This window comes from Haemaphysalis longicornis, unplaced genomic scaffold, assembly GCF_048455015.1.
Source record: "Haemaphysalis longicornis isolate Haplotype H1 unplaced genomic scaffold, Haemaphysalis longicornis Haplotype H1 scaffold_7, whole genome shotgun sequence".
In the NCBI taxonomy this organism is placed as follows: domain Eukaryota; kingdom Metazoa; phylum Arthropoda; class Arachnida; order Ixodida; family Ixodidae; genus Haemaphysalis; species Haemaphysalis longicornis.
In genome coordinates this window covers 175,479,960-175,502,778 of record NW_027526422.1, presented here as the reverse complement: position 1 = coordinate 175,502,778, position 22,819 = coordinate 175,479,960, and the positions used below count along the sequence as shown (strand labels likewise).

At 47.4% G+C, this 22,819-nt stretch overlaps 2 protein-coding genes across 2 annotated transcripts in view; one reads left to right on the top strand and one right to left on the bottom strand.

Moving 5' to 3' along the window:
• Positions 1 to 4,164: 4,164 nt before the first annotated feature.
• LOC144147241 (uncharacterized) lies at positions 4,165 to 5,023 on the bottom strand. Its single transcript, XM_077679320.1, has one exon. It carries the CDS (start codon positions 4,866 to 4,868, stop codon positions 4,353 to 4,355), a length of 516 nt encoding a protein of 171 aa, XP_077535446.1. The 5' UTR covers positions 4,869 to 5,023; the 3' UTR covers positions 4,165 to 4,352.
• Positions 5,024 to 5,736: 713 nt separating this feature from the next.
• Apc7 (anaphase-promoting complex subunit 7) overlaps positions 5,737 to 22,819 on the top strand; it is a 48,055-nt gene continuing 30,972 nt past the window's right edge. Inside the window, exons 1-5 of the mRNA XM_077679319.1 lie at positions 5,737 to 6,082; positions 6,157 to 6,279; positions 6,374 to 6,454; positions 6,529 to 6,612; positions 20,350 to 20,465. Coding sequence (XP_077535445.1) covers positions 5,999 to 6,082; positions 6,157 to 6,279; positions 6,374 to 6,454; positions 6,529 to 6,612; positions 20,350 to 20,465 — 488 coding nt within the window. The 5' untranslated portion in view covers positions 5,737 to 5,998. The remainder of the gene's footprint in view (positions 6,083 to 6,156; positions 6,280 to 6,373; positions 6,455 to 6,528; positions 6,613 to 20,349; positions 20,466 to 22,819) is intronic.

The following is a 22,819-nucleotide window of genomic DNA, read 5'->3' as shown; positions in this document are numbered from 1 at the left end:
CCCCCTCCTCCTGCCATCCCCGCACGCAGAAACGAACACAATAAAGTATGTCATTACCATACACAAAACTGTCTATTTATTGCAAGCAATAAAGCTACTTTCTGCTGTAACTACCTACTTTCCCAAAAAGCGGCGATTCTTGTTTTCACTTTCAAAGTGGCGGCGTCAACTAGCACAGCATTCTCTACATGAGAAATCATTTGCATCGGTTGCAGTCCGGGTCCTTCAATATCGAAACAATATTGGTGGGGCGCATTGACTGCCGAAAGCGGACGGCTTTCACTCGTGACATCCTCCGCCTGTTCGGTGCTTCCAGCAGTGCCACATCGGCGACGATGTCGGCGTCCGAGGGGCTCACAGTGACGGCAACGTCGTCGTCGACACTCAGGCAGTCCTTGGAGGGCACTCTTTTCAGCACAACATCGGGAACGTTGGCGAGCACTTCTCGCCGTTCATCGATGCTTCCATCTTGGTCTGGACTCGCTGACTGGGAGGGTTTAACCGTGTCAGGAGCATCGGAAACAGTTACGGAAAGAGCCGAGAGTCACGTCGCACCATAAGAGGCTCAACATCTTCTTTGCAGCCAATCAAAATCTCAATTGCTGCTCCGAGACCATGCATTTTGGCGGCAATTCTAAACGCGCCGAGTTCGATATATCAGATGTGAACTTCGTTATAAGGAATACGTTTCGCATGTATTTTCGTAACTGATCTTTTTTTGTTCGATCTGTAGCATAATTCGCTCTATCCAGGTTCGTTCTAATCAGGTTTGACTGTATTTATATTAATTAATGGATGGGCATTACACGATAGATATTGGAAAACTCAGTTATTTCCTTCAGGTTATGGCACCAGACAACGCCATGATCGTACAATAACTCCGTTCCATACCTGCAATTTTTTCTTGAAATGTCCTTTTTTCCCTAAAACCGTGCAGGATTGAAATAGTTTAAATAACCAGAACAATCTTCAGCATCTTTTGACGCTGACCTGGAATACAAAAAAAATAATTTTACTTAAGTATTTGCTTTGTTTTCCTTTCATAAAATGCGAGAGATATTTCATCTGTACGATTATGTTACGTTTGTAAAACGCAAGTGATGGTTCGTTGTTTGCCTTGTGTTACGTGCTTTTCTTTTTCGTACCCACGTGCTAAAATCCCTCCAGGGGATTACAGTAATCATAAATAAATAAAAATAAACGAATAAATATGGTGGAGGTGTACATGTACGAGGCACACTCATCACATACGATTACTCTTCCAAAATATTTTGGCAGTTTTTCAGATGGACGTGAAAAGTGAAAACGCCTGTGTCGAGATTTCGGCGCTTATTAAAGATCTCCAGGTGGTCAAACTGTTGTGCGGGGACAAAGAACGAGCGCGTGCATACTCGTTCTTTACCCTTGGCCTTCTGCGCTACGGTTTGAAAGTCATGAACCAACAAGCCCAAATTTCTACGCTACTCAAGTGTCGCTTCGGCACATTATATTCCCCCTAATGTTTTTAACGGTGAAGCTGTTTTTCAGATCATTATTTTCCATGTCCGCAGTTAAAAATAGCAAGAAAATGCTGAACATACATGTGTGCATGCCTCAAGGAGACCACCCGCCACACGTCGTTCGTCAAGCCAAGCATACCCACTTAGGGAGTTTGGCGAAGATTGCCCCCCTCCCCCTCCAAAAGAAAGAACTCCAGCGTTCGCTGTAATCGCGTCAACAGTTGCTCAGAACGAAAAAGACACGTCATAGCCTACGCCCCTCCAAGGTGATGTCCAATGATTGTCACGTCCAAAAAAATGAAGGAAGCTCACACTTATAGCAGCAATGATGGAGCAAAGGTCGCTGAGGCAGTGAAGTAGAAGCAAATCGGCTACAATTGTGGACTTAATCAGTCCTAATGGTCACGAAGGTTGCATGCAGCTTCGCTACCTTCAAGTCTTGTGTGCCAGTGTGAGATTTGTTCATTTTAAAAAAAAAATATTGTGGACAACTACTTTTAATGAAATGCATGCACTTGTTTGAGCCGCGAATATGCAGAAAGGTGCGACTTGCTGTCTGAAGCTCCAAGCCGCCCATTCTTTGCAGGGATTAGGATTCCGGAGCATGCCGAACAGCTTTTGTTCCTGCATTAGGCGTGTTGGTGCAGTCTGACGCTCAGCAGGATATTGCTTCCCTTTGATGGATGTGATGAAAGCACAGCTGCAACCGATGGGTCACAGTGTGACAAAGAGTATGTGCAGCTGCCTGAAGAAAGTTTTGCACCATCAAGCCATTTCAGTGACGTCAGGACAGGGTTATCTGGTCACCACTTATTCACTAGCAGACTCTTTGCACCCAGCAATGCCACCCATTCTTACACGCAGGTCAGCGCAAAGCACGAGTTCTGCATCGCGAAAGCAAACAGATCCGACAATCTGTTCGACCTTAGTCAGCTTAGTGTTAGGGAGAAAACTATGTACCAAAAATATAAAAAGTTGCGCATTAAGCTTTCTTGCACAAGCAGAGCCTACAATCATACTGATTTACGCACCTTCCACTTTACTCAGGGTGCACGTGTTGGTACAGCACATAATGACCCTACATCTTCAAACCGTGCAATTTGAATTAAGATTTTTTTTTTTTTTCATGCATTTACGGCAAACCAACCAGTGGCAAGGTTTAACAGTGGTCCACTGTGTTAGGAAGCGCTCCTCTCTTTCTTAGCAAAAGCTGCCAATGGCGGGTATCCCAGGATTCCATGCTGCCACGTGCGCCCACATGCGCAGCAACCACTGCCATTGTTGTCTTTGCCGAAGCAACAACTTGCAAAAGTCTTTGTCAAAGTAAGGGCATTCAAGAGCATTGCACAATGGTCAGAGGCACAACACTAAAAACTTCGAACTAGCTGGTAATGCAGATTCAGCCTCAAGAAGAATTATAGTCACTGTTATTGTCGACTTCGCCCACACGCGCATTTTCACCAAGATGCCCGACGTAAACCATGTCATAACTACGGACATCGTCTTTGTCGGTGCAGGTCAGTCATCAGCATTGCACGACAATGAAATGTGCAAAGTTGATAACCGTATGGTTAATTTTCCCCTCTCACAGAATAACTTTTTAGTTGGGGCTCAAATGAGAACACGACCATTTTGCAATTCCTAAACGGAGTACTCAGTGAACACATGGTCCCCCAGTGCACAGCAAAGAAGTTTGAATGCACTGGTTTATATTCAAGCATTGGTTTATATTCAAGCAATGTGCGTCAGGATGAGATGTCAACTATAGCTTGTGCTGGAAACTGCATCATAGTGCATGCAGTAATCAGACTAGAATGGTAAGCGCATGCGATAGAGATGGTTACACTGTTTTTCTATTGGACATGCAGAGCAGGTGAAACCGAAACTATCTCGGCAACGACTGTGTCAGTGCTAATACAATTGATTGCATTTATTGCAGCAACCACATTCATAAGCAGCGGCCATTGAATATTGACACATTATTGTTTTTGTCTGCGTAATTTTTATATGTGGAAAGGCAGAAAATTTAAATCTACCTCGTCACATCGTGTGAGCTGCGGCATAACACGTTGTGTCATACTAAGACCAACAAAATGGCGCGCACGCGAAGGATTAAAAAAAAAATGAATAGCACACCTAAAAAAGTGGCTACAGGATCCTGGGATAAGAAGTCCAGGGAGGAAGAACAACAGATGGAGCTATGCGATGACAAATATTTGAGGCAAGCGTAAAATTCAGCTGACGTATGAAACAGGTGTAAGCCTCCCCGCTTCCACGGGTGCAATGAACTAGAAGGCTTGCATCTTGGGGAACAGTGCGAACTAACAGGGACACAAATAAGAAAGAAGTGAACAGGACAAGCACTGACTTTCAAATCGATTTATTGGAGAAGACGTAACTTCTTATACATAATTGTCCTGTTCCCTTCTTTCTTATTCGTGTCCCTGTTAGTTCGCGCTCTTCCCCAAGAGGCAAGTACACTAACTTGACCAACTCGCCACCCTACTAGAAGGCTTCCCTTCTAGTTCACTGAACTATTCGCGAAAGAAACACGCTCACCCTGCAGTAGATAGACATAATGAACCAGACGACATGCTTTCATTAAATTACGAACACTGTCGAACAAGCCGCAGCGCAAAAAATGAAGACAAATGCGGCAGAGTGCTTGGTTAAATTTAGTCTCACAAGGCCTTTAATACAGACGACCGAGGCGAAAGAGACCGCCGTACATTGCGACACGGAAGGAACACGAGCAGACGCGCGGCGGCTTCCGCCGACGCCGTCCTTCTAGTCTCTTAACGTCAGTTAGAGGCAGGTACTGCTATTGACACAGACAACCAACGCAAGGCTCGGTCAAGGATGCAAAGAACCACCGTCTTCGCAAGGAGCGCTTTCGTCGACCTCCATCGGAGAGGGCAGCTCCGACCGTTCTTCTGTCGCAGCCGCCGCCGTGTCCTGCGTCTCCGCGGCCTTGACGCCGGCCTTTTCTTGGAGAAAAGAAGTCCTCATGTCGAGCCGCTTCTCGGTCTTGCCGAAATACTTGAGCTGCTTCAGCTGCTTCTCCCCTATCCGCGCTTTGCGGCGAGCGCCGCCGGTGGCTTCGCTGCTCGTCGAGGCAGCGTCGTCCTCTGGGGTCGCATCGCACTCCTCGAATAGCACGCACGTCCCAATGGTGTCCTTGTACTCGCCGGTGAACACGTACGAACCCAGCTTTAGCACGGGCTCGGCTGTGTCGATGCCGAGGATGGAGCACTGCTTGTTGGCCAAGTCCATCACTTCGCTGTCGATGACGCCCGTGAGCTCGACGACGACGTAGATCTCGTCTTCGTCCTCCTCGTCGGCCATCTCTTGGCTTTTGCCGCCAGACATGAAGTCGCAGATGACCAGTGCGAGAGAAGCCGAGCAGCGATGGGAGACGGCGTGGGAAGTCGTGTGAGTTCACATGGTTCGCGCGCAGGCAGCGTTGACAAACGCTGTGGGGGCAGCCATGTTCAATCCAATGGACTTGCCTTGGCTTGCCGTTAGCAGTCACGTCAAACTGTTGGCATTGTTCACTATTTTTTTCATCATTTATAAAGCAAATCACCTAATCAAAAATTACTTTTATGTGAACAAACACCAATAATATGCAAGCACGATACACACAAATATTCGTAGATTGATGGCGCGCTTGTCGCTGCCGTGATAAACAAGTTGGGGCAGTTAAAAAGCAAGGGGAGAAAACAGACGCTCATGTGGACAGAGAGGATGGAAAGAAGAGATCACTGGGAATCTATAAAGCAAGCAAACAAAAGATCCGGAAATAGCACTTTTATGACAACAATAAAGGTAGTGCGTTGCTCTTTGAGGCGCGAGCTGGCTGCTTGAGAACTCGAACTTGCATGAGCAAATATTCGTCCCAGGATGAGACATGTGTGGGATGTGGCAGGGATAAAGAAACAATCGACAGCATAGTAATAGAATGCCACAAGATTCAGCCGGCTAAAATTGGGGAGAAAGTCTTACTTCCCTAGGCATCGCAGTTGATGGAAGTAGGTATTACTAGGCAGCGGCTAGAGTATTGGTGGAAAAAAAGTAGGGAAGTCGATGAAGTGTCATCCCAGCCAGAGGTAGCAGCAAGGCAGAATTAAAAAGAAATACGAGCTGAGGGTTAACGAAATTTAAATTACTGAAAGATGGCGCGTGCCGTCACCCCAATTCAAAGAAGAGGCCTTTGATCATCATCATCATTGTGATGTCGATTGTCAAGCTCCCTTGATTTGTTGGCCGTGCGTGATCCACTCCGCCGGTTTATCGTGTAGTCAGTGTAGTTGCACAAAGCAGCGACTGTTACGCGATAAAGCTGTACATTTTCTGGGATAGTCGCTTTTCGCGTGCTTATGGTGCCTCTTCCTGTGATTCGGAAACTTGGCTGAGCCGGAAGATCCGCGGAGTAGTAGTTCAACGGTGTTATGCTACGACTGGCCTCCGAGTGAACATCACACATTTTAAGGATCGACATGTCTAGCGGTGCGGCGATGACGTTCATCGACCAGCTGAAGCTGCTGTACGACAACAAGCTGTATTCGAACGTTACAGCCTTGGTAAGGGGCACTTCGCGCGCTTTGGGCTTGTGGCGGCGTTCGCGGTAGTGATCACTTCATCTCTCAACTTTCAGTTCAGCTTGGCCCATCCCATCAGCACCCACTGTCCCGATTTCATGACTGTGTCGGCCAAGTTTCAGAGCTACGTGTACTGCGGGGATGCCTACGTTCAGCTCGGGGATTTCAAAAGGGCCGAGGTATGTTTGATTGTTGGTGTCCAATTTCGCACCCTCCGTTCGCAGGGAAAGTAAAAGGTTCGTGTCCTTTTGTATTGCGTTTTGACCTCGCTAGATCCTCTACCAGAAGGCGTTGCAGTTGAAAAAGTCTGCGGCAAAGGCCAAGGGAAAAACGCCCGCTTCCATCATCACAGGCGTAAGTGCGTGCTCTTGACGATCCATAAAACGCTAGTTTTGACACCGGCGTTCAACTGTTTTCGCGATTCGCAGGACGTTACATCTGAGAACGACATCAAGTACCAAATACACGTATGCCACGTCAATATGAAGCAACCTGCGCAAGCTATATCTGCGGTAAGTGAATCACGATTCCGACGAAGCCGTGATGCCCCCATACTGAGCGTTTGAATCTCGCGCGCAGCTCCGCGGTGTGCTACGACCGTCGCGAGATGCGCTGAGGTATGAATGAAGGCATACATAACGCGCTGGTGTGAAGGGTATTTCTGCAACTTTGGTGTCAACGGTATATACCGTTTTCACCGATCGTTGCATCTCGGCTACAGCAGATACTGCTGTAGAAGTCTACTTGTACGCCGTCCTCCATCGCCCGCGTTACTAAAGGCGAGTGTGGGGGATGGGAACGTTACTAAAACCAGAGTCCTTCAATGCTTGAAGGACTCTGCTAAAACGTTTGTTTGGTTAAATCGTTTGTTCACACTAGCTTGCTATGATGTCCTAAAGTTTCCTGTAGTCTGTGGTGTCCGTAGCGTGCTTCTTGGATATCGCGAACTCGCTGGGAGTTAGAAGCGCCAACGACGCCAACGCGATGGCCATCAGCAATTTTAGCGCCCTCTTTTTCTCCCACCAGGAATGTGTACGCGGCGTGAGGGATGCGAATGAAAGCCAGCGCTCGCATGACGCTCGTTTGTTTGGGAATCGCAGCTGTCATTCGTGTGTTTGTTGCTTCTGCAGTCGCTGCTGATGTGCCTTCTGTGAGTCGGCCGAGGTTGACGAGGCCCGAAGCACTTCGTTAGAAAGCACATCGGGCTGCGCCGGCCATAGTGGTGCTCGTTTGCGCGGTTCTTTTGGTCTCGTTTGCCGCTTGCGCGCCCAAGTGCGCCGGCATGAATGTGTGCGAAACGGAGCAGGCACCCACCGCAGCAGAGCAGGCACCCGCCGCAACAGAGCAGGCACCGGTCACCGCCAAAGAGCCCGTCAAAAATGCCGCATCCAAGGCGAAACCCCTGCGGCAGAACCACTGCTTCGCTCCGGGCTGCAAGTCTGGCCAGAACCTGCGTCGGCCCAAGGGCCCCGACGACCCGCGGGTCTCGCTCTTCAGAGTGCCGCGCGACGAGCAAATGTTCCGCCGCTGGCAGCGCTACATGCCGCCGCGCCCAGACGGCAAGAAGCTGATGCACAACTCGGCGGTGTGCGAGCGACACTTCGACCCGCAGTTCGTCGTGCGCTACTACGAGCACATCGTCAACAAGCAGCTGGTGCGCATCGAGCGGGGCGTGCCGGCGCTCACGCCCGACGCTGTGCCGACCGTCTTCCCCGAGTCGCCAAAGTACTACACGCGGCGGGTGCCCAGGCGCCGCAAGCCGCCCCAGCGAGCGCCGCTGCCTCCGCCCAAGCCCAGGCGGGTGCGCCGGGCTCCGTCTTCGGAAGGCGAGGGCGCCAGCCCGCCGGACCCGACGCCTGCAGAAGACGTTTCTGCCGTCGCCGACGAGTGCCCCGAACCGGTGACCACAGAGCGGGCGGCTCCTCCCGACCCCGTAGTGAGTGCGGAACCGGAGGAGCAGATCGTCGAGCGCGAGGTGACGCCGGCCTTTCCGTACGAGGACATGCCCCTGCCCAGCCGCCTGTGGGCGCGCCACGTGGTGAGCGAGAGACCGCTGGTGCTGGCGTACAGCACGTGCCGGCTCTCGGACGACGATCCGGGCCGTCTGGTGACCGAGAAGCTGGTGCTGGTGCGCGAGTACGCCGAGCACGCCGAGTGCCACGTCTACTTCGAGGGCCGCCGGCTCCACTGCTTCGACGGCCCCGGAGGCACGGACTACCCGAGCACGCTGCTCCAGAGGGTCGACCGGGTCAGGCCGTGCCCGGGTCTGGGCGACGAGGAGGAGTTCCCCTTCGCCGCGCGGGTCCCGTACGTCGAGGGGCGCGGCAGTCGCCTGCACAGCGCCCAGTGCACCAGTGCGGCCACTGCGCGAGGCACCATGTGCGACAAGTGCGTGCACGGGAGAAAGCTGCTGCGCAAGAGGCTCGCGCGCATGGAGCGCAGGCGGGCGCTTGAGGAGGGAGTGGAGCTTGAACCACCGTCCCTCGATTCCAGCGAATGCGTGATCGTGGAAGACGTTTCTGAGGAGATGTGCATTTCGGAGAACTCGTTCGTCCCAGAGGACGCAATGTCCGTTGTCGAAGTTGGGTGGGAAGTGGCTGAAAGCGTCTCGGTGGAGAGTGGATCTGGGGACAGCGGACCTTCCTCTGCAGCAGAGCAGCCGGAAGTTAATGGAACGGCAGTGCCTTGTGAGACCGTTGACTTAAAACCGATATCGATGCCTGTGCTGTGAAAGAAGCTGATGTGCCTTTGAGGCTGGTTGATGAGAATATCTGAGCGTGCGTGTTGGCCAGTGCTCCCTTCTTTGTTCGCCATTGGTTCAGACTGCAGAAGAGGAGACAAATGCAGTACAGGGAACTGCATTCGCTTCCTGGGAGAATGCGCTGGCATGTGCAGCGGGCGAATGTCGTGGTGAAAACTTTCGAAAACCCTTTTTTAGCAAGCCCTGTAATACTACTTTAACGATTTCTGACACAACAAACTGTAGGGCACAATACTACCTGGGTGTGAGCGCCTGTTTTTCACCACTGAGCACAGTGTGTGTGCGTTTTAATGTGCTCATTTAGTGAGATAAACTTGTGCTTGCAGTGTTAATTGGCCTCTGGTGTCTTTATTAAAATTCAAGTACACTTGCATTATGTGACACCATGGTTTTGTACAGGAGTCTTATAGTAGTAGCTTCACGGACCATGCAAGAGCGATGATAGGGTATGGCCATAAATTGAAGCCCTTGTGCTTACACAATGTGTCAAATTTACGCTGCTGAGCACGAGGTCGCGGGTTCGATTCCCGGCCGCAGCGGCCGCTTTTCTGATGAGGGTGGTAAGCAAAAATGCCCATGTGTATGAGATTTCGGCGCATGTTAAAGATCCCCAGGTGGTCAAAATTAATCTGGAGCCCTCCACTACGGCGCGCCTCATCGCTTGCGTTGCGTCAGCGCGTTAAACCCTACAATAAATCAAATCAAATTTACGCAGTTGAAAGTATAGTCACAGCAGGTCAAAGCACCCTAGCCTCGTAGTGGCAGAAGTAGAGGCATCATTGCAGGTGCTCATAACACAGCCCCAAGTTGAAATCTGATTCGCTTCGTGCCCCTTATCAAGGAAAGTGGTGGTAGCTTATTGCAAGGTCTGAGGTGTGTATTACGACAATGACAGGAGGGTAGTTGTGGCAAAAACTTATAAGAACACATCTGTAAATTGAAACTCTGATCATGGTCCTTTTTCATTTCATTTCATTTATTCAACCTTAAGGGCCCGAAGGCATTACATAAGGGGGGGCGTACATCGAAGTTGGAAGTTTCATAGCAAGGTAACAATATGAAGGTACACACTGATTACAAGAAATAAAGAAAGAAAAAAAACGAAAAGAACACGCATAACAAAACATGAAAATACATTATAGGCGATAAATTCTGTGAGCACAGTAAAGACACAACTATAAATGCAAGAGGTAAATGTGCTGTTAGGACGTATCATTTGTATTTTGAAAACGGGTTAGTTTATCGCGAAATATTTTGCGGTCTCTGCAAGAAACAATGTTATCTGGTAGTGCATTCCAAACTGTTATGGCATGGGGGAAAAATGAGCTGCTCATCGCCGCCGTCCGGCATTTTATCATCATCAAAGGGTGCGTATGGGACAGGCGAGATGATGTTCTTAATGGGCATTTTAGGAGAGGATGTCCCGATCTGCTGAAGTAAAAGAAAGTGTGAAGGAGGCAGACACGAGAAGTTATGCGACGTGAAGCGAGCGATGCGAGTGACAAAGTTTGTTTTAGTGCGGTTACACTGATGTGTCTTGAATATTGTGACGTAATGAAACGAGCTGCGCGGTTTTGAACGGCTTCCAAATCATCGGCGAGATAAGCTTGTGAGGGATGCCAGATGGATGATGCGTACTCGAGTTTTGGTCGCACGTATGTTAGATATGCGAGTTTCTTTATGTCAGGAGATGCAGATCGCAAGTTACGTCGTAAGTAGCCTAATGTGCGCGAAGCTTCTGAACGAATGGTTTCAATATGTTTCACCTAAGACAGTGATGACGTCAGATGAACTCCTAGATATTTGTGAGTGCACGTGCGGTCAGTCGGAACAGAGTTAATGCAGTAGGTTTCGTGTGTGGTAATGTGTTTACGCGTAAAGGACAGAACTTTGCATTTAGTGAGGTTCAGAGGCATATGCCATTTTTCGGACCATGATGGTGTCAAGGTCATGTTGTAGGGTGATTGCGTCGTTAGAAGAATGAAGGGAGTTATAAAGAACGCAGTCATCTGCAAACTGGCGCAGCTGTGTTTTTATGTTAGTGGGAAGGTAATTTACGTAAATAAGAAATAGTAAAGGTGATAAGCCGGCGCCTTGGGGGACACCGGAAGTGACACTGGTAAGGGTTGATTGGAAATTGTTAGCAAAGGTAAACTGCACGCGCCCGGTTAAGAAATGTTCGAGCCATTTTATAAGGTTTGGGGGGATACCAAGAGCGGCTAATTTGGTGAGCAGGTGGTTGTGGGATACACGATCAAAGGCCTTGGAGAAGTCCAAGAATATTGCATCAATTCGAATGTGATCGTCCATTTGCCGCAGTAGGTCATATGTGAATTCAGCTAGTTGAGTTTCGCAGGAAAGATATTTTCGAAAACCGTGTTGTAAAGGGTAGAAAAAACTGATTGATTCTAGGTAGGCCATAAGATTTGATGCTATGATATGCTCTAGGATCTTAGATGGAACACTGGTTAAGCTAATCGAGCGGTAATTCGCAGGGCTTTCGTGCCTTCCCGCTTTAAAAATCGGGACTATTTTAGCTTTCTTCCAATCATCTGGCAAGGTTCCTGTGTTTAAAGATTGGTTAAATATAAGGTACAAAAATTTGCTAGATATTGCTATAGTGTTTTTTAGTAATTTTGAATTGATGTCATCGCAGCCAGCCGAGGGTGATATTTTAAGGGAGTGGATTAGCTTGCATACGCCATCGAGGTGTACTTGTATTTCAGGCATGGTCTGAGAAGAGAAGTCCGGTATAGGTGCAACAGCGGAGGTATTGGGTATGTTAAACACAGATGTGAAGAAGTTATTTAGAGCGGCAGCTGTTTCCTCTGGGCTTATCGGTTCATCATCAGAGTTAACAAGATTTATATGGTTAGTTTGCGGCTTTGCAGAAATTACGCGCCAGAATTTATTTGGGTTTGATTGAAGGATTGTAATCAGGTCGGCAGAAAAAAATTTATCCTTGGCTGCAATAACTGCCTTTTTGTATTCAATTTCGCACAGGCGGTGACGGTTCCATGCTTTTCCTGTTTCCTGTCGCTGTCATTGCAGAATCATGATCATGCCCATGAGCAGCTGCACTACCTGATTTGATTCTGGAGGGAAAGAGAGAGGGAGAGGAAACTTTAATGAACTGAAGGGAGAATGCACGTGGTCGGGGTCTTCAGTTTAAGTCTTGGTGTGGCCGGCCATCTATAGGCGGCCATAGACGGCGGGCCGCACCAAGTCTTCTTCTGTCAAGAATGCGTAGTGTTGTTGGATTGATTAGAAAGCAGTTACGAATGCATAGGTTTTGACCCTTGTGGAACAACTAAATGTGTTCAAATTAGAGATTGAAACGAAGTTTGCCGAATTTGAATTGATGAGAGGTGATTTAACCGACTTTGAAACGAAGCTTGCCGAATTTGAATTGATGAGAAGCGATTTAATTGACTTTGAAACGAAGCTTGCCGAATTTGAATTGATGAGAGGCGATTTAACCAACTTTGAAACCAAGCTTGCCGAATTTAAATTGATGAGAGGCAATTTATCCGACTTAGGATTTACTGAAGTGGCCAGGGAGACAAAATATAACTGTTCAGTTTGGAAGAACCAGCGCTGGGTAACTCGCTGAGCTCCATTAAAGCCGCGAAAGGTGCCTTCTTGCCAAAAAGAAAAAAAAGTACTGTTGAAAACTTCCAACTTTTGCACTGCAGTAGTGTATTATGAGCAGGCATGACGCCTTATGAACCATCACTAAAAACGTAGTTATCATTGCTCTAACTGCACATTAGCATTTTAGTGGTCCACCTACCAGCCCTACTACAATCACCCGGCAACATTTTTTTGAAGGTAGCCTAGGTAGGAAGCCGCTAATTTCACAAACGAGATTCTGTGGCGTCAAAGACATTGCCAGAAAGTGGTTGGGGAGTTGCCGTTTCTTCGTATGCTTTCTGTAATATCTCAATGATTCGTTTGAGGTTTGCGATAAAATTAGTGTCGTAGTTATCAGTGAAAACAAGACTTCTGCTGAACCAGACCTGTATTTTGTCTTCATGGTCCCTTCAAGAGTAAGGTCATTTTTCTGCTCGCGCGCTCAGTTGTTTTGCCGCTGTTATCACTCGTAACCACTTTTAGAGTGCAGCCGCTGAGGCTGCAAGCTCGAGCCTCTAGATAATTCACAAGTTCACAGACCTGGTTTTCCCTTATTTCGGGAAAGAAAACTTGATGTGGTGTACAGTTGGCAACCGCTTTTAAGTTTTGCAGGACTTGGCACTGCAGTGCCCTTTGCATGAGTGAAACATGGACATGAATCGTGTCATATTCATACCTGCCAGGTTTCCCGAATTATCCGGGGGATTCCCGGATTTTGATGGTCTTGTGCGAATGTACGGTCGAAACAAAAATCTTCGAATACACACCCGTGTTTGGCTTAACCTTTCTCCCAGTCTAGCCACATTGCACAGGAGCTACCTGACAAGCCAATCACGCCCTACACCACTGGACATCGTAATAACTTATAAAGCATAGTTGTCAATGCGCGCAAGTTGAACCGGTCAGTACCACAAAAACTCTCAATGCGAGAGGCAGTTCAGCATGGTAAAACAAAATTGCCCCCAGTTCCGAGCATCAAGTTCTGGCACAATCCGAGCTAAGTCGCGTTCTTTTGGCGAAGTGTAGCAGGAACACACTTTGTTATGCTCGACAGTATTCCCAGGGCTTCTTGAAAAAGGCGGCGTAAGCTGCATCGAAGAATTAGCAGCTGACCAGTGGTGTAGCTCGTTAGTAGTTTGGACGAAACAGTTCAGCTCCTACTCTGCTGTAACTACATTAGAAATGCATGTAAATGTAAATTATTCCATTCTGTTGCTACTAATCTTTCTACTCCCCCCGGACATATCTCCCTAATGCCATCTCGGCGAACCTGGCAGGTATGCATATTGGCTTGTGTACCAGCTAATTGTACTTTGGAGCTGCCTGCAGTAGAGCACTGTGCTGTGGTGTTTGTACTACCTCTCAACTATTGTAAAAGTCCAAAATGACATTTAGAGGTGCCGGTTCTACCTGTTGTTATGGCGGAGTAAAGACTTCCGTGGCCGTGGCTCCTTCCTTGTGGTAATATGGCTGTTTTGTGCCAGTTGAATTATTGCTTGTATGCCCGCCCACTAGCTGAGCAAGTTTTGCAGTAGGTCGTTTTAGAGTAGCCTCCTTGCTGAGAAGCATCAGCTAGGCATCGTGAGCCAAGATAGGATTTTTAGAACTTCAATTAGTTTTGTTAGTGGACTTCCTACGAAAGAGAGGCTTCTTTTGCCATGAAGGTGTTAGTCTGTTGCTGCTGAGTGGTGGGTAGGGGACGTGTGTTGCACAGCACGCATCAGCAGTGGGGAAACACCATGCAAGACCGTTGCACCTAGCCCCCAAAATACCGCGGGCTACCTAAGTCTGCTGATGTGATTGCCGGATTCGCTGAGTGGTACTGATACTTGCCTCCTGCTTGGGGACCTGCATCCGCTTGAACCCGTGTATATTTTTACTGCTTTGTTTTCTCATAACAGTGGTGGCCATTTTCAGTGCCATTCTTCTTTACGGCGATGACAACAACAGCGACGGCCACTTTTCGCGTTGTGGCCGTCACTATAAAAAAAAAAAAAACGTTACCCATTACAGTGGCTAAGTCATTGTGCTGCTGAGCACGAGGTAGCGGGTTCGTTTCCCGGCCCCAGTGGCCACTTTTCTGATGGAGGCGAAAAGTAAAAATGCCTGTGTGTTCGAGATTCCGGTGCACATTAAAGATCCCCAGGTGGTCAAAATTAATCCGTAGCCCTCCACTACGGCGGCGCATTAAACCCTACAATCAATCAACCAACCAACCAATCAATCAATTAATCAGTCAATCACTTTTCGTGTTTGCTGAGATGCCTAAGGCTTTCGCACCAAAGGAAACATCATAGCCGTGCTTCAGAAGCACTAAGTGTAGATGCTTTTTGAAAATTGGGGGCTCATCAAGGGCTGGAAGTTCATCTTTCCGTAAAACTAAAAATCAACAAGTGGTCGTTAAATCAATCGTTACTTGTCACATAGTCGTTACATCATCGGGAGCTTTGCACGTCAGTCACACTGCGCCTGAGTAGGAATGTGCCTCTAATTCTGCTAATGCATAAGGATTTCTTGAAAAATCACTAACAAATATGCTTTGTGGACTAAGCTTTCCGTGTGGGATACATGAGTAAGGAAAACAATTCACTGCTTTGGTGTAACGCCCCAAATGGACTCTTGACCTTGGGGCAATGTTTTAGTTGGTGATGAACTAAAACAATGGTTTAAACAACTCGCTCATTTCTAGCTCAGCATACGCACATAAAGAGATTTAAAATATAGGTTGCCAAAACATTTACCATTTTCTTGCCAGTGTAACGCAGTTAAACCTGGATGTAATGAACTCTATGTAACAAATTCCTGGATTTAATGAGGTTTTTCGATTTTCCATTGCCACCCCCATTGAGCCCGTGTGTTTGGGACGTCTGCGTAACGAAGGCATTGCGACGGTTAACCTCGACCTAACGAATTTGCTACGCTGATGAGTCATTGTTTTTGCACTTTTCCTAAATTTTTGGGTGAAGAAGTGCCTTAGTTTAGCGAATTTCGGTCGCACTGCAAACTACCGTGCCTTTTCACCTCTGTGAGTGTAGTTTCGAAGTTTCGATCAGGTGCTACTAGACCTGCCTGTCGGCGTGTAGTCGTTCGTGTGTCTCCACTGCTATCTGTGGTGTTGGTTCGTCGTCGGTGAGTTCTGCTGCCAGAAAATGAAAAGTTTTGTTTTTTGAAGACAAGCTCGCAATTTTCAATGCTGTCTGCGCCGGCCATAAAGAAGAACGTTGCCGCCCGATACAATATCCCAGCTGGCACCCTGTCAACAATGTTGAGTGTAAAAAAGAGCATCAAGTTCCCAAAGGTACACTCTAAGCACAAGCTTGGTTCTTGAAATGTGTTAAGGCACCGATACCTGTCGAAAGGAAAAAGTGATACTTGAAGGAGTACTGACACGAAATTTCAAAGCTGAGATAACTATGCAGAACGCTTCCTTTTTATCGGGAGATATCTCCCAGCAAGTTTCAACAGCAACCGTTCAGCGAAACATATTTAAAATCCATTTAACCTTCGCCCGAACGAGAAAGCCCAGAGCGGACTGACATGACATCATCTGCTACTTGCCCCAAACTGCCGACTTCAGGGCTCCTGTGACGAAGCCGACGTGCTGGCTGTGGTTGGCGCGCGCTGCTCGGGCGTGTGTACACGTCATGGTTTTGGGACTGACGTCATGCTGCCCGGGCCTGTGGGGACGGCGAAGACCTTGGCCGGTCTGGGCGCGTTTCCAGAGCGGCAGCTTTATGGCAAGAATGGTGACGTCACGTGATACCTCCTGTCATGGCGGCAGCTCGGCATTCGTTTTGTGGAAACCGAAACTGACATGAATAAACGACGCCGTAAATGAATGTTTACGCTGCACTCGACCGTCTAATCTGTCATTCAATGATTAGTGGGCTGGTAGGCACGCATAGCAGCGAAAAAAATGTAACACGAAAATTTCGTGTCAGTACTCCTTTAAGTTACGTTTGTGAATACGGGGGTAAGTGACCGTGCTTCTTTGTAGTGCCGTGTAGTGACTAAGCTCGTAAGAAAGCAGTAGGTGCAAATCATGCAGTTTCTCAGTATGGAATAGTAAATCCTTGAAACGCGAGTTCGCCGTCACTGATGTCAAACATTTTCGTTTCATTTCTGCTTCATTCTCGCAAGCCTTACCTCGAAACCTGCATGCACCGAAAGATTGTGAATTTTTGTCAACTTCATCATATCCACATTTAACTACAGTGTACCTGATGAAACCGCTCTGTGTTGGATAGAAGGTTTCGTTGCCAACATTGTTAGGCCTTTATCTAGCTGTGACAAGCCAGCACTTATTGAAAATCATCTGTACCTCCCTGTCCGCACAATTCGGGTTCTTTCTGGGTCTTGTTCATTGGGAGCTGCAAGGGAATATTTTCTTAATCGAAGTCGTTGAGTACATTAAGCAATGGAGTGAGGGGATGCAAATGTTAATTGCCTTTACATTCATTTATAATGGGCTTATTTTTGTTCAACTGCAGCAGACCCAAGGGCACAAAAATCTTCCACATGGCTGTGGCCTAGTCTAAATTCATCAGGAGGAAATTAATGGGCTGGGGCTGTAATTTTGGGGAATCTTCGTTTTTTGAAACCAAGTGCTCTTAATAGGATCTAGCTAGCAGAGCCTGTTTCTTTTTTTTTTTACATTGTTGTTTACAGTACAAACAAAAATCTACAAGTCACAAACGACTTTCTTCCCACTTTGTGGACTTGGTAAGAGCCTGTAAAACTTGTACATCAAACCCCGCAGTCATACTTTCATAACCGGGGAATTCATGCCTGAGAGGCCACAATTTGTTTGTGAAGCCCTGATAGTGGAGGTGTATTTCCTTTTACAAGTCTGCACCAATAGTGTCGACACGTGCAAAAATTTGGTGTTGTGTGCAATGCTGAATTCTTGCAAACTACATTAGTTACTAGGTTGCCTGAAGTGCTCCTGGAGTACTGTCAATGCTTTGGAGGGCATGGGTTCCCACACAGCGTAGTTTCAGTAATCTTCTCCCGAGCGAATTTTATTAGCGAAAGTAGCCTTTACAGAGCTACCGCATACCAAAAGAGCGAGTGTCTCTATCCGTCTTTTCTCGTGCTATACGAAGTGCTGTGGAAAGCAGCGCCATGCTGGCTTGAGACGGTGACGGGCCTAATCTTGCATACAACAGCCAAGTTGCAGCTGTGTCTGGTGACGAGTATGACAAGACCGTTAAAACAAAGTTTACGATTAGGAATTATGGGCTAGCTAGCAGTCAGATATGAGCAAGTGACTCACACATAAATCATGATAGTTTGAGTGCATGTATCGTTGCATACATTTATGTCTGAAATCGGTATTCACACTTGTTTTTAAGTAAAGTTGCTTTGTGAGCTGTTTACCAAGGTCATTGTTTGATATTGACCTTCAGTTCGGAAAACCCTCAGTCTTATCAAAGTCTAGGGATAATGAAGCTGAAGTTAACAGTGCTCTACCGCACCCTGAGCTCTCTGTTAAGATGAATTCTTGCTTTAGCTGAAGAATCTGCATCACAATTGCAAAACTGTGGTGCAGCCTACCTGGGGCTGGCGGTAAACAGACTTGAAAGCTTTCGTTGTTCACAATGGCGAACTATCTAAAGTTGAGATTTCAGTTTCTCAAAATCTGAAGTTTTCAGTGTTTGTGTAACTCTAAATCAAAGGCCGAGCTAAAAATTCTGTGCTGGTATATGTTAAATTTCATCAACTTTTCCTTTTAGACCGTGAGAACAAGAATTCACGAGGCAGACAGATTTCTACGTCCAAATAACAGTTGTGTGAATTTGATTGTGGGCTGCAGTGATAAATGACTAAAAAAATGGCTGCGTATCTGCTTGTTTCACTGCAAATGCATCTCACTCCTCTCAGGATGAACTGAATTAGGAATTTTTCAATGCAATTCAATTTTCCTGCCTTCTCACACCGCATGCCATGTGTTGGGACAGCGTGCATCCTCTTTATGTTTCGTCGCTTGTTCTGCTTTGTACAGCAAGAGTGGCAGCTACATTCTTTTAGATGCGACGCTGAGAGCATCTCTTGTCGGCGGCCCTGTCCTTCCTGCGTGCATCCGTCGTTGGCGTCCGCACTCTCCTCCGCTCACCCCCTCTCCTCTCTGACAGCGAACACTCTCTCGCGAGGGGCATTGGATTGGATTTGATTGGCTTGGATTGGATTAAAGTGGATTGTGTTGGATTGTGTTGCGTCATAGCCGCGGCAGACACACTGGCGCCGGCGCGTGCCCAGGTGAGAGCGTGTGCGGCCCAGCGCGCTCTCACTCCTCCGGTGGGCGGCGCTGCGCGCGGTGCTGCGCATGTGCAGTACTCTCTCTCTCCGCGGTCTCCTCTCCTTCGGGCGCGCTGCGCATATAACCGGTGTGCCGCTCTCCGGCGGCCTTTCGGTCGACGGTTGCTCTCCGCTTGCGCTTGAACCCCCCTCAGCGTCGCATCACACCAGGGTTCCCGCAAGGGGAGGTGGGCATAATTTTTTTTTGTGCTTGCTTTTATGTTGCAAGCTGCAGCCTTTCTGCACCATTTTTTAACATATTTTTCCCCTTGCTACCATAAAAACCACCCCAGCGTAGATTCTCAACTAAAAGGGCGTTGGGACTAGCAATTAAGTACTTATACATTTTGCCTTAGGTGTGCCTGAGGTTTCCTTTGTGGTAAAGGATGGGGACATGTGTGACTTATGCGAGCAGTTTTATTAGTTTGCACGGGCTCTGCCTATATAAACTTATAAACGAAACTTTCCACTTTTTCCACGTTTGGCCGTGAGGCTGAATTGAAGGGTGGACAGACAGACAGACCAACATTCTCGAGTTTAAAATAGCCAAAGAAACGGTATTATCTTAAAAAAAAAAAAGAGGAAAGGTTGATATCACCTCAGTGGTCTTCTTGCATTTTCCCTAGTGATTAACACAGTGAGTCCAATCTTTGCCCCCGAGTTTCTTTATTTCGACAGGAGTGGTTGGAGGCCAGTCCACATATCTTCTTAATTAAGAAAGTAGGCTGCTTAGTGGTGCTGATAAAATTGAATCCGGACCCAACGACCTTCTGGGCAAACACTTTGTTGTCTGAAGCAGAAATGGAATTCATGGCCACGCCGTTGCGCGAGCAGCACGCACTGTTAAATTTTCCTTGGATTCATGGTTGGTAGCCCTAGTTCCTTCCCTACCCATTAATTGGGAAGCATACTCGGCAAGAGGACGTAGGTTGGATTTTGAGAGAGGAGTGGAGTTGGACTTGGCCGTGTGACGTGGATGACGGAGGGGATAACAGATAGGCCACCGAGAAGAAATGGGGTCACAAAAAAATTGGGCCCATCTCCCCGCGAGGGGGACTCGAGTAAATGCATTGCATAGGGGGTGGGTGTATTGCGTTAACGTTTAGTGTTTGGGGGGTTGGTGGTAGTGAATGCGTTGTATCAGCAGCTTCTTGACGTAGTTTGGATGAGTCAAGGATATAAGGCGCGTTCGTAGCCTCCCATTCTGTGTCGGCTTTGTGGCGCAGTGGGTAGAGCACCATGTACATTGTGTTCCGCCCGCAGGGTCGAGGGATCGAAACCAGGCGCCGGATAGTGTTTTTTTTTATATAGTGTAGGGGGAGGGGTGCGGACTACGACTACGGACGTCAACGCGGGTGACATCGTGAGTTACTGAAATGCTCTGCATTTAAAACTCGGCTGAGAGATGAGGTGGGAGGACTTGGGGGTGCAAGAATGGATTCGTGATGAAGCGGTGCGGGAATTCGTGGGAAAGGCTCTTGTCTTGCAGGGGGCATAAATATGATGATGCACCGTAGTTCTGTTATACGTTGCATGGCTTCCACCTGTTGTGGTGCAGCTGGAGAGCATTCCGGGCAAGCAGCGGTCGAGCCGGGTGAACATGGCCCTGGGCAAGTTGTACCAGCAGAGTGGCAACGAGCGGTCGGCCATCACCTGCTACCGGGAGGTCCTCAAGTGCGTGCCCTCTTTCTGCCTCCCCTGCTTTCTCTCACTTGATAGGGAAACGACAGTCAGGATGGCTTCTATGCTATTATTACCCCTGCTACACTAGCGTCCGGATGTCATTTGAACCAAATGTCATTTGACTCGAATGCCAGGTTGTGCTGCTACACTAGGTTTTGAAATGCCGTTCGGCTCAAATGACATTCGAGCCAAATGAGCACCGAGGGAGACGTTTGGGATTTGAAATGCCATTTCTAGCACTCTCGCACGCAGCGGACTTCGATCGGCAATAAAAAATATAATGCTTCCGCACGTGAAACAAATAAAAATATTTTTGTTTTTGTGGAACTTTGTTCACTGTTTATTTACTTAAAATATGAAATTAACATATTTAATTTTCATACTCTCAAAACCAGTGGGTCAGTTGCAAAAAGAAAAAAATAATACTAGACAAACAGCCACCACATTAGAGTCAAAACTGGTGTGTCTTCTAATTTAATATCATTTTACTGCCTTATACTGCTCCTAAATGTGATTGTTGTATTGTTGTATGAAAATGGAACGGGGCGGCTACAGTGCTACTACAGCACAGCGAGCAATTGTGGAAGCTTTCAAATGCCATCGAAATTGTAGTGTAGCACGGCGGATGCTGAACGGCATTCGAAGCACCCCATTTGAGTCAAATGACATTTGGTTCAAATGACATTCGGACCCTAGTGTAGCCGGGGTATTAGGTACTTTTGACGATGACATCTTTGGTCTGTCTCACTTGCCTCTCCAGAACATTTCTATGCAGTTTGTGGTTAGTCAAAAACTTCTCCCGCCATAGGCATTATGTGTGCAAATAGAATACGGAGTTTATTTGGAGCAGTCCTGAGCTGTGCAAAATGACAAACAAAAGAAACCACTTGTTTGAGTTTTTTATGAGGGGAGCACTCTGATTTGTTACTTCTAACTTACTGGGCCCCCCCTGGATAAACTGCTGTAGCACAGTGGCTAGAATGCATGGCTGTTCAATGCAAAAGACTCCCTTGTCTTATTGACTGCAAACATGATACCTGGGTGCTGGTTAAATGGCCCTATGCATTTGAGGTTAATCTGAAGCCGTCATTGTTGGGCAAGTGAGTGCACACTTGTTTTAAAAATTAGAGCGACTAATGCAACGACATGGAACGACGGGACAAGCACTCCAATTGTTCTTCTGTCTGTGTCGTTCCGTTAGTCACTCTTTTAGAGCAGCCTGCAGCCCTCATTTGATCTGCTGTGGCTTCCATCCGAAACTTCTCAAAAAGGGATGCGACTCATGATGCTTTGTTCACCTGTATCAACTGCTGCTGCCTTGCACTGCGGGGCGAAGCTTTGGCCCCATTTATCTAATGCAGAGCCTAGAGGCAGATACAACGTGCCTTGGTCTGAGCGATGTACTTACGGAGGCACTCGGTGGGTATGAGGCTGTACAGGAATGCAACACTTATTGTTTATGGCAGTGATTTACTGTGACGGAAGTCAAAGTCAGGGAGCAGTGTTCAAACAAAAACAAAGTGGCCGTAATTAAGCAGTGTACTAACACTCTGTGTTGTGTGGAAAGGCATGAGAGACTAAAATCATTGCCTGGATGTCTGCTCTCAAGTTCGATAAGTCTGCAGTTAAGGTGAGGAGAAAAGATGTCATACTGTGAACTTGGCTTTAAGTCCTTTTTTGTAAAGTTTTGTTGTTTAACTTTATACTGCTAGGTCCTTTTAAATTCTCAAAGGTTCTGTGGTTGTTCTGCAAGTTTGAATGCACCTAACAGTGAAGCCACCAATAATGTGACTAAAATAAAAGAAAACGTACTACTTGTGCAGCCTTCAGCGTGATTGTGTAGTTGTGCCACACGATTTGTGTGCTTTATTTACGGGCGGTGTGATGGACAGTCGTGTCAGGAATAACTGCAGCCCATTCTTGGCTGCCATGACACCACTGGGAGTTCTTTTTCCCCTCTCAGACACGCGTGATTTTGGCAGGACTAGCGTGTAGCTTGAATTATCCCGAAGTTCAACGTAAGCAAGGTTGAATTAGTGCAATTTCGGTGTGCTTGATTTTACAGTGAAGACTCTGAAGTGTCCCACACCAGCTTTCGCGTTAGGCGGGAAGGGACGGGCGGAGCAGGAAAGGTCGAAGCAAGCTTCAGAGTGGGCTGCTGTTTCACAGCAGATGCCCATGATGCGTGTCACTGCAATGCATAATTATCCGAGTACACAGAAGTGCACGTCTCAGTAGAGTGGTATATCATGCATAGTGTTTCATACTAATATGCAGTCAGCTCCTGTTAATACGATGCTCACAGAGACTGTGAAAAAGTTTGTACTAAATATAAATAGACTTCC